Source organism: Sinocyclocheilus anshuiensis, unplaced genomic scaffold (assembly GCF_001515605.1).
Source record: "Sinocyclocheilus anshuiensis isolate Anshui unplaced genomic scaffold, SAMN03320099.WGS_v1.1 scaffold1146, whole genome shotgun sequence".
Taxonomy (NCBI): Eukaryota; Metazoa; Chordata; class Actinopteri; order Cypriniformes; family Cyprinidae; genus Sinocyclocheilus; species Sinocyclocheilus anshuiensis.
The window spans coordinates 456,007-471,278 of NW_015539920.1; the positions used below are offsets into that span (position 1 = coordinate 456,007).

The window sequence follows — 15,272 nt, forward strand, 5'->3', positions numbered from 1 at the left end:
TATCCATCCATCCATCCATCCATCCATCATCTATCTATCTATCTATCCATCCATCCATCTATCTATCTATTGCCAGGGGTGTGACACTATAATGACACTATTGTCTGCTTTAAAATATTTTTTGACAGCAAAAATATAAGTAGTTTCATAATAAAATTTGGCAACACTTATTTTCCAGGTTTATATCTGTGAAGCTGCTTTTAAACTATTTGTATTATATAACATAGTTATATAAAGATTAATATATGCTTGTAAAGTGGGGGTTTATGGGATTCAGCTCTGACAGTGATTGTAGAGAAGTGGCTTATCATTGGTTGCAACTAATGCTTCACACACCCCTTCTTATCAGTGAAAGTTGAGATTCACCTGAGAGAAATTGTTCAATTTAGGAGACATTTTCAGGAAAAAAAAGATTTAAAAAATTTGTAAAATTTGCTTGACAGATTTTGACAACTAGTTCAACATTTTTGTATGTAATGACTCAAGCAATAGAATGAGGACTATTAGTTTTATATGGAATGACTATTCAGCATTCACAAGTATAGTTAATTTTGACTGACATGACATAAGCAAATGATAATGTTATAAAACAGCAGAGAGTTGTATGAAAGCAATTGATGCATGTCCAAAAGCATTTGCAATTTGTTCGAAGGAATGAGAAACTGCTACTATGATGTGCACAAATGACTAAATGTTGTGGAGGTTGAACTAACTGTTGTGCAAATGTAAATAGTGATGTGAGAAATGCACCAAAGCGACTGAGAAAAACTGTATTAATAATAAATACATGTGAACTCAATGGCAGCAAAAAGTGGACTTTTTTTTTTTTTTTTACATATATAATACGATGTCAAATAGAGTGAGGCACAGAGGCAGGATTACACACGTGCTCTGTTTGGAGGATTAAACGGTTTAGTGTCTCTGTGTTTTATTGACTTTCATACAGCAGCTGTCATCTGGAGTTGAAAGACTAGATCTTCAATGAATCGAATATCTATTCACTTCTCATTTTAAAGCCCCATAGCAGAGCTTCAATAAACTGAACTGCGAGATGACTGCCAAGAATGTGCAATATTTTGCCTTTTTTACCTCCTGCTTGATGTTTGTGCCAGGTAATGCTTTCTTCTTTCTTACATATCAATCTGCCACTGTGCTGTTGTTCACAATTGTTTGATTTTTTTTGCAGGTTTTTAGGTCTTAAACCCTCTTTAAATTCATTTTAAACAGTCTAATGTTTAGTCAAAAGTACAACTTACTGTAAAAAGTGACATTGAAGTGAAAGTGCATTATTTGCCATTTACTCTATGCATTGATTTCCATCTGCTGATAATTTTTATATATCTATTTCTGTGTATTGACATCACATTGTCAATCCAACATGATAATCCTTTCTGTAAATCTCTTTTAAAGCTTCACTGACATGACAAAGCAGTTGCAAACATCTGGCAAAGTCTAGACCTGTGTCTATATCACTCAAAGGTTTTCATATAGTGTTCAGTACCTACTTAAATAATCACTTTCCTCTTATGCACTGCACTTTATGGGGTACCATCTAACCCTATAGTGAGACACCATGTTCTATGCTACTGGGGCATGTTGTCACAAAGTGTCAGTGTGTTTCATGAACTGTATCTTTTTATTTTTCTGGAAAATAACAGTGGGAATATTCAATATTGGTATACTGACCAGCTGCTTAATGGTATATACACTCAATCGCTTGTGTTGTATAGCTTCAGATGAGTAATCTAGCAGGAAATCTCATCCCTCCATTCCTCCCGATTAAGCCATCTGTCATGTGGGCATGTGTTATCCATCACAAGTGCTGTTATGTGGCTCTGATTGACAGGCAGCTCTGATCTATTGCTGTAATACAAAACCACATCAATCAAATTCAAATATGTAATAAAACTGAAAAGTTAGTATTTGGTTTACCTTAGGATGAATCTTGCCTTGTCTTTGCTTTGTTATATTCCAACATTTGTAAGTCGTCGTCTGTCTAAAAACTTGCCACATCACATTTAGACTAATTTAAAATGTTTTTTAAAGAAGTCTCTTATGCTCATCAAGGCTGCATTTATTTTATAAAAAATACAGTAAAATCGTTAATATTGTGAAAAATTATTACAATTTAGAAGAACTGTTTTATATGTGAATACACATTAAATATAATTTATTCCTGTTATGGCAAAAGCTGAATTTTCAGCATCATTACTCCAGTCTTCAGTGTCGCGTGATCCTTCAGATATCATTTTATTGTGATTTGCTGCTCAATAAACATTTATTATAATTATCAGTGTTGGAAACAATTGTGCTGTTGCAACTTATTTTTATTTATTTATTTATTTATTTATTTATTTATATATTAATTGGATTGATGAAAAGAAAGTTCCAAAGAATTTATTTGAAATAGAAAGTTATAGATAAAAGATAAAAATTATAAATGTATTTATTGTCCCTTTCGATAAATTTACATCCTTGCTGAATAAAAATATTTAGCTCCGCCATTACAAATTACATTTTGAAATATTCAAACAGAAAACAGTTCTTTCTTTCTTTCTTTTTTCCCAGTTTGCTGGGGGGCCAATGGGATCTATGCCCAGAAACTGCTCAATGATTTATTTAGAAACTACACAAGTGCACTGAGGCCAGTGGAGGACACAGAAGATATCCTGAACGTCACACTACAGATCACCCTCTCCCAAATCATTGACATGGTAATCTGCCACATACACTCTAAAAAATGCTGGATTAAATACAACCAAGTGCTGGGTAAAATAGGGACAAACCCAGCAATTGGGCTGTTTTGACCCAGCGGTTGGGTTAAATGTTTAACCCAACCTTCTGGGTAGTAACCCAACCGCTGGGTCAAAACAACCCAATTGCTGGGTTTGTCCTTTTTTTACCCAGCACTGGGTTGTATTTAACCCAGCATTTTTTTAGAGTGTAATACACAAAACCACAGCCTACCAGAAAATGAGCTCAGATGAGGACACTGTAGAGAAAATGTTGTCGTTCTGTTGGATAACAAACACAGATAAATGTGCAAGCATCATGTATACTGCGCTATAAGTTATATAAGGAGTAAGGAAAAGTCAGTAAGGAAAGAAATTACCATTTTAAAATAGTGACTAAATTAATGCATTTTACATGATTTTTGGAGTATGGTTGGATAAAAAAAGGTTTGTTATATCTTGTAAAAATTGCAATAATTTTTAAAAACAAAGTTTAATAGCCCTTTTGATGAGTTAAGGAGGCTAACTAGTTAGTGATGAAGTGAAGATTTTGTGAGTGTTGTTAAGGATGCCTGCCATTCAAATGAAATCTTTCTGTAAACTGGCCAGACAAAAGCTTTATTTTAATTTATTTGCTCGTACATTGAAACATGCACCTAAAGATGTTTTATTTTCTTTCTAAGGCAAGCAATATAAATTGCTGAGTGTACCCTTCTGTTACAGGACGAGCGAAACCAGATTCTGTCGGCGTATTTATGGATACGGCAAGTGTGGATTGACAAGTATCTCACCTGGGATAAGGATAACTATGACGGGCTTGATACCATCCGTATACCTGGTAGTTATGTATGGAGACCCGATATAGTCCTATATAACAGGTCAGATTGGTATTGAGATTGCCATTTTTGTTTGCTCTTTCTTTTTTCCCCACATGGAGGCACAAGCTCAACACTTAATTAAAGCATTTATGATTGAGTGTTCAGAGAAACATATGCTCCTGTTTTTTAAGGCTCTAAGTAATATTGTTAGGCAATTATTTTATAAAAAAAAAAAAACATCAAATGGAGCGATATTTAAGTATGATTCTATAGCTGCCCCTGCATTGAATTTAGAGGATATTGTACACCTCTTATTGGAATATATTAGTAAATATTGTATTAGTCTTGGCCTCAAACAGACTACCACGCTATCATTTGAATAAATTTGTCCATGTTAGTCTTTTATCGTGGCATCTATTTCAATTAAATCCACCCGAACGACATCTAAGAAAGAAATAGTTTTTGTCATGTCAGTTATGTACTGTACACCCTCTACATAGATAGTGAAAACCCATCAAAGGAATAGTTCACTCAAAAATGAAAATACTCAGTATTTACTCATGAACAAACCCAAATTTAAATAATTTTTCACTGAATTGTTAACTGCTATGACCAGATCAGGAAGTCATTACGTTAGATTCAATTAGACAAATTAAAGAATGAACCTTTTAGACCAGTTTGTTGACTTGAATCAAATGAATTTTAAGCAAATGTTAATCTTGTGCCTTCAGATTCTTTCTCAACCACTTTCTTTGCCGTTTTAGGGGAACCTAATGGCTACAGTGGCTATATAAAAAAAAAAAACACACTCCTGTTAAAATTGCAGCTTTTTGAGGAGTAAAAATTAATCCAAGTAAAATCACGCTAGATGTTCTTTGGGGGAAAAAAAACTGTGGGTCTTCATGAAAAATTTGAAGATGAAGGCATCTTTCAGCACAATAATGACCTCAAACACAAATCGAAGTCAACAATGGAATGGCTTCAGAAGAAGAAGGTTTTAAAATGTCCAGTGACTAGTCAAATTCCAGACTTACATTTAATTGAAATAAACCTGTGAAATGACTTGAAGAGGACTGTATACATAAGATCCCCCTGAAATATGATCAATCTGCTGATCTTTTGCACGGAAGAGTGGAAAACATTGACTAATCAAGATGGGCTAAGTTGATAGAATCTTAATCAAAAAGACTGAGTGCTTTAGTTGAGAGGTATGTACACTTTTTCTACCAGGTTACATTTCTATTCTTCGTTTTAATTTGTTTGTTTCTTGAATTTTGAATCTTTTTACTTGGATTAATTAGATTAATCTTACAAAGCTGAAATATTTAACAGGGGTGTGGACTTTTTATGCCCGCTGTAAAATGACCCTAAATACTCTACCGTTTACTGTAGAATATTCTATGTCTTGCAGCGCTGATGATCACTTCACCAGCACTATGAACACCAACGTTGTTATCCGTCATGATGGCCAGATCATGTGGGATGCTCCAGCCATCACCAAAAGCTCCTGTAAAGTTGACGTCTCGTTCTTCCCCTTTGACGCCCAGCAGTGTCGTCTGACCTACGGGTCATGGACCTACAACGGCAACCAGCTTGACATTCTGAACGCCATGGAGAGCGCAGATCTCGCAGACTTGGTGGACAACGTGGAATGGGAGGTGCTGGGAATGCCGGCCAAGAGAAATGTCATTCTGTACGGCTGTTGTGCAGACCCTTATCCGGACGTGACGTACACTCTGAAACTGAAGAGAAGGGCCTCATTTTATGTGTTCAACTTGCTCATTCCCTGTGTGATGATCTCTTTCTTGGCTCCGCTGGGTTTCTATCTACCTGCAGACTCTGGAGAGAAGGTGTCACTGGGGGTCACTGTGATGTTAGCACTCACCGTGTTTCAGCTGTTGGTAGCTGAGATCATGCCTCCCTCAGAGAATGTACCTCTTATAGGTGAATCATTTAGATATGATTAAAGTTTGTGTAAATACAAAGCTTTAATATAAAGTCAGCCATAAGGCATAAACTATAGCATAAATAGTGAGCATATGTTATTCAAAAATCAGCCTGGGCATTTTAGGTCTTTTTTTTTTTTTAGTTAAATATTCAGTTTTGTGTCACTTATGTGTCTCTTATGTAGATCCGAAATCGCCCCCTATACCCTCATTCACTATTCTCTACATTAGGCCACTAATACAGTTCACTTGAAGGAGTAAATTAAAACGAGTGAGTGAATTTGGACACTGAGTGCACTGGAAAGCATAGTTTGTGCTTGCTGTTTAATAATCATTTGAAACTGGCAAACTGGCACTTCCAGTAGTAAGATGAACGGATTTATCTTGAACTCTGTAATGGAAATTATGTATAAACTATAATTAAACAATAATTAGAAGAGTTCACTTGAAGGAGTAAATTAAAACGAGTGAGTGAATTTGGACACTGAGTGCACTGGAAAGCATAGTTTGTGCTTGCTGTTTAATAATCATTTGAAACTGGCAAACTAGCAGCTCCGGTAGTAAGATGAAAGGATTTATCTTGAACTCTGTCATGAAAATAAACCCTAATTTAACAATTGAATATAATCAATTTTCAATGAATGTATACCTGGATTGTATTACGCTGTATGCCGTGGACGAGCGCTTTGTGAAATTAATGGATGGATGGAAGATTCAGCTGTGAGTGCCGTCTTCTGGTGAGACACCAATTAATTCGGCGCACGACTTTCAAAGTGCATTATGGGTATTCTCTAGCTTTTGACCATACATCAGTTGTACACTCGTCATTGCTGTGCATTGTGGGTTTGAATTTGTGCACTCGATAATGTCCACGAAGGTTTCGGACACCACTAAAACTGGCTGTCCCCTCAAATAGTGCCCTACTTAAGGGTATAGGGGGCGATTTCGGACACAGGGCATGTTTTTTTAGCGAATTAATTTCACACAGCTCAACCAGTGTAGTCCGATTCTCGAACGAATGACTCCGAGTTGTTATTTTTAGTAAATTAAAATCATACAGCTTACATAGTGCGGCTATCAGTGTGAATACTGACTGCTTGTTCATATGACAAAGTGTGAAGATGCATGTTATGTGTTTTGTCAGTTGCATTTTATAAATATTAAATACATAACCACATTTCTTGTTAGTTAATACAGAATGAGAAGTATTGGCTTCTAACAAAAAGACTCTAAAAAGTGTGTAAACATACCTTTGGAACAAATTATTTTAAATTCATTAATTTTTTTAAATCATCTCATTATTTGGCAGTGGGATTTATTTTTTCTTGACTATTTAACTACTAAAATAGCAAAGCCTACAGGAAGTTGAGGCCTAATGGTTAGAGAGTTGGACTTGTAACCCAAAGATCGTGAGTTTGAGTCTTGGTACTGGCAGGGATTGTAGGTGGGGGGAATGAATGACCAGCACTCTCTTCCACCTTCAAAACCACGACTTAGGTGCCCTTAATAAGCAAGGCACCAAACCCCTAGTATGGAGTTTGGAAATCCATGAGTATGGAACACCATACTTGGTCACTCACTCACTTTTTAAATGTTCATTCTGAACTTGTCAAACTAATATAATCTTTTATTGGCAATATCATTGAGACAAAACGTTTCTGAACTTTCTCTTATGTTCTACAGGAAAGTATTACATAGCCACGATGACCATGATCACTGCATCCACTGCCCTCACCATCTTTATTATGAACATACATCACTGTGGCCCCGAGGCCAAACCCGTCCCAAACTGGGCCAAGAAATTCATCCTGCAGTATCTGGCCAGGATTTGCTTCGTCTACGAAGTCGGCGAGAACTGCATGACCTCACAGCCAGAGAGACCAGACCCTCAACCACCAAAACCGCCAGACTCCAACTGCAACATGAACGGCCAAGCTGGGAAAGATGACTTTGTGTTCAAATTTGAGAGAAGTCAGGAGGCCACGTCTCCAAAGCTCCCAGGTGACACCGAAGACACGTCTCAGCTCATGAGTCCAGCGTGCTCATTGGGAAAACACCCCACCTGTCACTATGGCGTGTGGAAGGAGGGAGTGTTCATGAGCATGGATTGCACTGAGGCGGGAAAAGCCACAGGAAGAGGAGAGGATGGATACAGAGATCATGATGGTGGGCTCAAAGCGCAGTGCAAGTGTGAGCAGCAGCATCTCATGAGGAATATTGAATATGTCGCAAACTGTTACCGCGATCAGAGAGCTACAGCGAAAAGAACCGGAGAGTGGAAAAAGGTTGCAAAGGTTCTGGACCGATTCTTCATGTGGCTGTTTTTCATTATGGTTTTTCATTATGGCCATGGTATTGACAAAATATATGTATTTGAGTTTAAATTATTTTATTATGTGAGAAAAGAAGTGACTATGGAGTGACACGAGACAGTACACCTATAGAGGTCAATATGTAAAATACTTGAGCATATAATACAGCAATTGACCAATTAGAATCAAGCATTCCAAAGAGCCGTTTAACGTAACTTATCATAAAACTATTTAGCATGCATACTTTTTGATTGAACAATCAAATCTTTTTTGCTGTATTTACAGACATAAATAATTGTGAGTAAATGTATACTATTATAAACTAAGCAAATCCTGCCCTCTCCTCTGATCAAAATGCCTGAAACAGAAGCATTAAAACACTGATGACAGATGTTGTGGTGCTTTGTTGTTTCCTTTGCTCTCACAGCTGAACTATTCCATTCTACAAGCGGTGGATCTCTTTTCTGTCTGTGCATGTCAATATAGGTCCTCCCTTTCAAGAGTTAATAAAGTCTTTGTTAATAAAGTCTAATGTCTTTGCAAAGTGAAGAGCATCTTAACCACAATATATATATATTTTCATTTCTTTAAAAAAACTCATCCTGTTTTCTCTGGCTAATGATACATTTGTATCAAATTATGGCTTTTTTTTGTACAGAAATATGCTATTTAATTTCATATAACTGCATGTACAACAATCACCCATTTGTGCAAGTCCATAAAATGAGGAAGGTCACCAATAGAGGAAGGATGCATCTTGTACACCTGTGAGCTGCTTCTGCAGTTCTAAAATTAAAGCTTACGAGAACACTGTGAATGGTTTGACTCAAAGCGGTAAGGTCAAATATAAGGACTTGTTTGAAAGAGTGAAATTAATCATTTGATTTTAAGGAGCTCCTTATAAGCTATTTTTTTTTTTTATTATGTTGGATTTTGATTATTCTGAAATTGTAAAATATCATGTTGTGTTCAAATTTCATCCTTTCTGTGTTTTAGAGGATGAGGACGCTTAATTAAAAAGCACTACAATTAAACTGTCATTTTGCAGTTTATTTTAAAGTGCAAAGAATGACATGTACAAAATGTGTAAATAAAGCTGAGTAAAAACTGTACTTGCATTTGTACAACACTATGTTGTAAGTATGTCCCATTAGTTAATCAGAAGTGCTATGCAGTTGTGGTCCTCACATCCACTTGAACCACATACAGGAAATATGTCATGCAAGTACACAAGAGATCAAGTGCAAAGACCACAAAGTGTGGGTATTGGGACAGGCCTAAATGCAATGTGGTGATCTGATCACAAAACACTTTATAAACGATTTACGCCTGTATTAAGGGCTGACCACTTGTGACCGGATCATAAAATGCATATTAATACCAGGTGGAAACAGGCTTAAAAAGTGAATCAAAAATCTTAAACTAGACATGTTTTCTTCCCTCTGTGCTCTCTATATCTCTGGCCAAAGATGCTTTCTTTTATCCTGCTATCCCATTCCCCACATGTTATATTACGCTATGTATATTGATTTTTAAAATACAAAAACCCCCAAGCCGCATTCTAGTGCAAACTCATGTTTAAGGCATTTTAAAGAGGAAATAACATGACAAGAGGAAGGATGCATTTTATAGATTGTTACTTGTGTGCTGCTTCTGCAGTTCGAAAAACTAAAGCTTCTGAGAACATTGTGGAGGGGTTGACTTGAGAAAACGGTAAGAAGCTCTCTCTTTAGTGCCATATCCATAGCAGGCAATGTATAGTTTGTTTAGAAATGCTAAATGCTAAAGTAATGTTTTTTTCTTTTCTTTTTTTCTGTGCAGATTTGTGGAACACATTTAAAATGCAGATCATCCCAAGTTGTACAATCCTCTTTATTTTGATATCAAATATGTTGTGTACAGGTATAAATCTTGTGTACATATTGTGATGTTTATAATGTTTTACATTTAACTTAAAATATGGTAACGCTTTAGATTACAGCCCGCAATGTACAGCGTAATTAAAAAGAATTTACAGCGTAGGCCTACTTATTTGTTACTATAGAGTAGCCTACCTCCACAGTACCTACTCCTAGGTATAAGGGAACAATATGCAATGTTTGGGGAATAAGGGGGTAATAGCCTGCAAAATTATAAAGCATTTATACTGTAAGTATTTTATAACTAAAGGGCACCTATTCTGAAATTACGTGGTATGTATGACAACGTGCAATGTGCAACGTTTGGGGGATAAGGGGTAATGACTTGGAAAATTAAAAGTATTTATACTATTAGTATTTCATAAGTAAGGTGTAACTATTCTAATATTACGTGGTATGCATGATCTACTGTGCTAGGCAACAATATTATGATTTAGAACAAGTTGCCTTATTTTAATAACAAAATATATGATGCAGTGTATTTTTACACTACTTACTTATTGTATTATTACAACATATATCTTACATGACATTGATACAAATAGTAAACTGTAGTATACTATAGCATAATTTAAAATGTGACCACAGTTTATTTAAGAATATATGCTGTAGTATGTACTAGTGTTTCTTTATGTGGGATCATGGAGATTACTGAACAAAAAAGTATGGGGAAATGATGTAATGAGTTTCTGCTATGATTTGGTTTAGAAATTTCCATATGAAAACGTACCTGATGAAAGAGCATTGCATATGGTCATCTCAGCAGCGAGTCATGTCAGCAGCATTGTACCGTCGAGGTGCAATACAGTGGAAAACTAGATTACTAGTTTCCAGCTGCTCCCAGGATATAATAATTCATAATAATAATAATAATAATAATAATGTATGCATTTAGCAGACGACTTACAGTGCATTCAGGCTATACATTTTTTTACCAGTATGTGTGTTCCCTGCGAATCAAACCCACAACCTTTTGCGCTGCTATCACAACGCTCTACCACTGAGCCACAGGAACATAGCACATTTACAATTTCTATTACATTACTACTACTACTGTTACTACTAATAAAACAGATCTCTGGGGGCCCCAAAAGTGCGCGGGACTTTAGAATCGTCCTAACCCTGAGCACTCTCATCAAGACTCGCAGCAGAACTCTCTTTGCCAGCCATCCACTGGACTCACTTCCTTCCGATGCGTACTTGGTTACCAGCCTCCCCTATTCCCCTGGTCCGGGGAACCGTCTGATGTCCCATCTGTCGATTATTGGTTCCGAGAGAGCGAGAGGGTCTGGGACGCAGCTCACCATCAGCTTCAGCGGGCAGTGCGCAGAAGCACGACAACAGCAGACCTTATAAGGGCTGAAACTCCATCATACCAACCTGATCAGAAGGTATGGCTGTCAACAAAGAAGCTCAGTCCCAGATATGTTGACCCCTTCACCATCACCAAGCAGATAAACCCAGTCACGTACCAACTTCAGCTTCCCTCACAGTATGAGATTCACTCTTCCTTTCATGTGTCACTGCTTAAACCTCACCATCCTCCTGTTTCTGTCTCCACAGAGCCTGGCCCGATGGAAGAATCCCCTCTTCCGTTAATCCAGGAGGACGGTGCCATCTACAAGGTCAACGAGATCGTGGACTCCCGGCGCCGTGGTGGTCTCTCAGAATATCTTGTGGACTGGGAAGGCTATGGGACAGAGGAACCTTCATGGGTTCCCAGAGTTGACATCCTCGATCCCACGCTGCTGGAAGCCTTTCACTCCACTCATCCAGATCGCCCTGGGCCCCGAGGGAGAGGTAGGCCACCACGACGTCAGGGTCTTCGGCCCTCAGGAGCGGGCTGTGGAGGAGGGGGTACTGTCACAGATCGGCCAGGCTCAGCCACCAGTCAATCACAGCGAACACCATAAACTGAGTACTGATTGCACGCACCTGTTTGGAATTTGCACTCTCATCAAGACTCATACAAAAGCACACACCTCACTTCACTCCAGTGTCCGGTCTCGTTCATACGAAGTGGACTCTCTATGCTATCCGTGTGATACATTGAACTACCTACCTGCCTGTAGTACTTACCTCCTGTGTCTCCTCCAGTGTGTTCTCCTGTGTTCCATTCCTTCGTCTGTTCCAGTGATCATCTCCGTGGATATTCTCTGTACTCGTCATCTGAGGTGTGTGCTGTCTTCTGTCTCCCTTCCACGATCTCCTGCGAAACCAGAAACTGTGTTATATTCACCATCTATACAAAGAACAGCTACATTGCCTTTATTACTCACCTGCCATTACCATCTGCATCACTTGCTGTTAATAAACAACCAGTTTGTACTCTAATCCTCTTTGTGAGTCTCCTTCCATAACATAGATACACTAATCTTAAAATGTTTTCGTTTACATCATCTTCAAAATCAGTATTTTGTTTGATAACAGCTTTGTCATCAGATCCACCATTAAATGATACGATTTGATTATGAACTTGCTCTGCAGTAAATTGCTAAGCCTTGTCAAGATTTGCTGATGATACTTGAGAATTCTTTTGTTTTTTTCTGCTTCCGGTCACACTCATCACATAATTTATCTGACATCGGCCCCTTGAGAAAAAAGGGTGATATAATTTATTGAGACGTCAGATATCGCATATGCAGAGTATATGCACATCTGATGATACTTTGCATTAACAGTGAGATGGACCTTCTTTTTTACAGATCTTGATGTGATCACCCGACAAATAAGCACCTCTCCCAAAGCGAATGTTGTTGAGGGTGACAGGGTGCAGATCACATGTAAGGTGCAATTTAACTCAGATCTTGAGTTGTACCTCACCAAAGGCAACACCCTTCTTCATGAATCTTATACAACCTTCACACGCAGCCTCGTAGTGAGAGCTGAGGATTCAGGGGACTATGTGTGTAAAGCAGAGAAAGGCTTCGTGCAAAAGAAGGCTATCGGCTAAATGTTGCAGGTAACTAACCACCATTTAATAAGAGAAATCTGCATCAGATTTCCACACAATTCAAATGTAAGTCACTCAGGTTGTACACATAACCATTTGTGGTTTTTTTTACTTAACATTTTGACTAATCTTAAAATGTTTTCAGCTATCAATGAGTGTGCTGTCAGCTCCATATGACATTGTTTGTTTGATTTTTGTCATTATTATTGCATAACATTTTTTTATTTTAATAATGACAGTTATGTGTTGAAATTGTAGTGGAATATCAAGATACATTTTCACCATTAAGAAACGAAAACTAAGTAATTTATCTTTTAATTTTTTACAGATATGTTGCACATAATTCTGTACTTGTAGATTGTGTTCTGATTTGTTTATCATTTATTTCTATATTTTTTCAAGAAAGTATGATGCATTATACTACACTACTTGCAATATAAAATATACTGCATAAGTGTTATTTTAGTATAACAGAGATACTATTTTTAATAGTATTTTGAATTAAGCTTAATTTTTATATTGACTGTTTTCATTTTAATTTTAGTTAAAGTTTTAGCAATTTTGTTCTGTGTTTTTGTAATTTGTAAAAAAAATATAGTATTTTTATTTTTATTTATAGTTAGTTATTTTAGTTATGAAAATGAGAAATTCTGCATATAATAGTAATAATAAATAAAGCTGCAAGCAGCAATCACGGGGCCAAGCACTCCAGCGGCAAATTGAGGAGGTAAGCATGGCATGGAGCATCAAACCAAATGTAACAATGAGTAATAAAAGCAATTTTAGGATGATTGTAATTGAAATGGCTGAAAAATCAAAAATACAACCTCTAGAAATATGATTAAATGGCTTATCACTTTTGACCAACAGGTGGCGCTGTAATCAAATAATTTTGGTGTGTTCTGTGTGAGGTGACATTGACACACACAAAATGTGTTGTCATTATGTCAAAGCTATACAGAGATACAGCCTCAGAGTCATTTTGGCATAATGCCTCAAATTTGTTGCTGTGGTATACGAAAACGGTTTTGTCTATCAGCACAAAATCCATAACTTTTTGTCAGCATTGTCTGAAGATGATATGAATCGATTTTGGTGAAAATCGGACCAACGGTCTAGGAGGAGATCGAAAAAGTAGGTTTTTTAAGAAAATCAAAATGGCGGACATGAAGTTTGGCTGACTATGGCAACAATGGATTCACTGTACTCAGCGTGACCCAAGGAATCTATTAATACCAGTCTCATTACAATAGGCAAAATTCACAGAAAGCTATTAGCATTTATTTGAAATTTCATTATAACTTTTGACCACAAGGTGGCACTGTCTCAACTATTTGAGTACTTTCAAGTCATGGTCTTGATAGTACATACAAAGTTTTGTAATGGTACACCAATGCATTCGTGAAATATAGCATATTATATCATAATACTCTATTGTAGTCAATGGCAATTTCATGTTTTACTCAATTATAGCGCCACCAAGAGGCACACTCCCACCCAATGTTTTATGTGTCCTTAGAGTGTGCCCATACATATGTGTCTCAAATTTAGTGAAAATATCTCATTTTGTTTTGGAGTTATAGACATTTTTATATATGAGAACAGAAAAAATGACTGATGGTCGACTTTGTTTGCATTTATTTGCCACTTAGTATCAAAATTTTAGCAATTGGGCATTAGTGTGTAGCCGGCACGCTATGTTTTCGAATTTCCTACGGTGGTTTCGTGTCGATCGGAGTAATGGTTTCTAAGATATTGGCAAATGTTTTTTAAGCGCTAAAATACAATGTTGCACAAACCATAACGCAAAACCTGGCATGTTTGGTATTGCTGGATTCTGCAAGGATTCAGGAGTCTAAAAAGGTGACTCTCGTGAAAATAAGTCGACCACACCCAAAGTTATAAGCATGTAAATATTTTATTTTACCACTAGGTGGCACTGGCTCGAAACTTCTCAGGCTCCTTCAGGGCATCGTGCTGATGACCCATACCAAGTTTTGTAAAGATACGTTTATTGTGTTCGTAAAATATAGCATTAAACTACAAAATTCAAAATGGCCGACTCCCAAAATGGCTGACATGGGAAAATTTGATATGGTTCGACTCGGCATGATGCACCGAATTTTGGCACCATGTCTAAAATTTGTAGCAGCGCTGTATGAAAACGGTTTCGTCTATCAACACGAAATCCATAACATTTTGTCAGGACAGTCTGAAGATTATTTGACTTGATTTTGGTGAAAATCGGACCAAGGCTTGAGGAGGAGTTCGAAAAAGTAGGTTTACAGCATAAATCAAAATGGCCGACAAGCAGTTCAGAATTGCTTAGCGAAAATTGGTATGTCTGTTGTCGGCATAAGCCAAGGAATATTTTGAGAGCAGTTTCATTGCAATAGGCTCTTGTTATAACACACACCAAGTTTGGTCTCAATGCGCCAAACCGTTGCGGAGATATAGCCTCACATCCATTTTTATGTGCTTTTTGTAGAATTCCTTCGTGCGTTATTCGAGAACGGTGTGACGAATCAACTTGAATTCCATAACTTTTTGCCAGCATGGTCTGAAGATGATCTGAGCCAATTTTGGTGAGAA

The 15,272-nt window shown here is 37.1% G+C and overlaps 1 protein-coding gene and 1 long non-coding RNA gene across 2 annotated transcripts; both read left to right on the plus strand.

Annotated features, from left to right (window-relative positions):
• The first annotated feature begins 963 nt into the window (after positions 1–963).
• chrna10a (cholinergic receptor, nicotinic, alpha 10a) lies at positions 964–8,821 on the plus strand. The gene is made up of 6 exons (XM_016483558.1): positions 964–1,112; positions 2,569–2,714; positions 3,456–3,610; positions 4,962–5,494; positions 7,180–7,848; positions 8,805–8,821. Exons 1-6 carry the CDS (start codon positions 1,052–1,054, stop codon positions 8,819–8,821), a joined length of 1,581 nt encoding a protein of 526 aa, XP_016339044.1. The 5' UTR covers positions 964–1,051.
• Positions 8,822–9,480: 659 nt separating this feature from the next.
• On the plus strand, positions 9,481–9,713 carry LOC107686514 (uncharacterized). The gene is made up of 2 exons (XR_001634048.1): positions 9,481–9,521; positions 9,630–9,713. It is a non-coding gene; the product is annotated as an uncharacterized LOC107686514 (long non-coding RNA).
• The last annotated feature ends 5,559 nt before the right edge of the window (positions 9,714–15,272 follow it).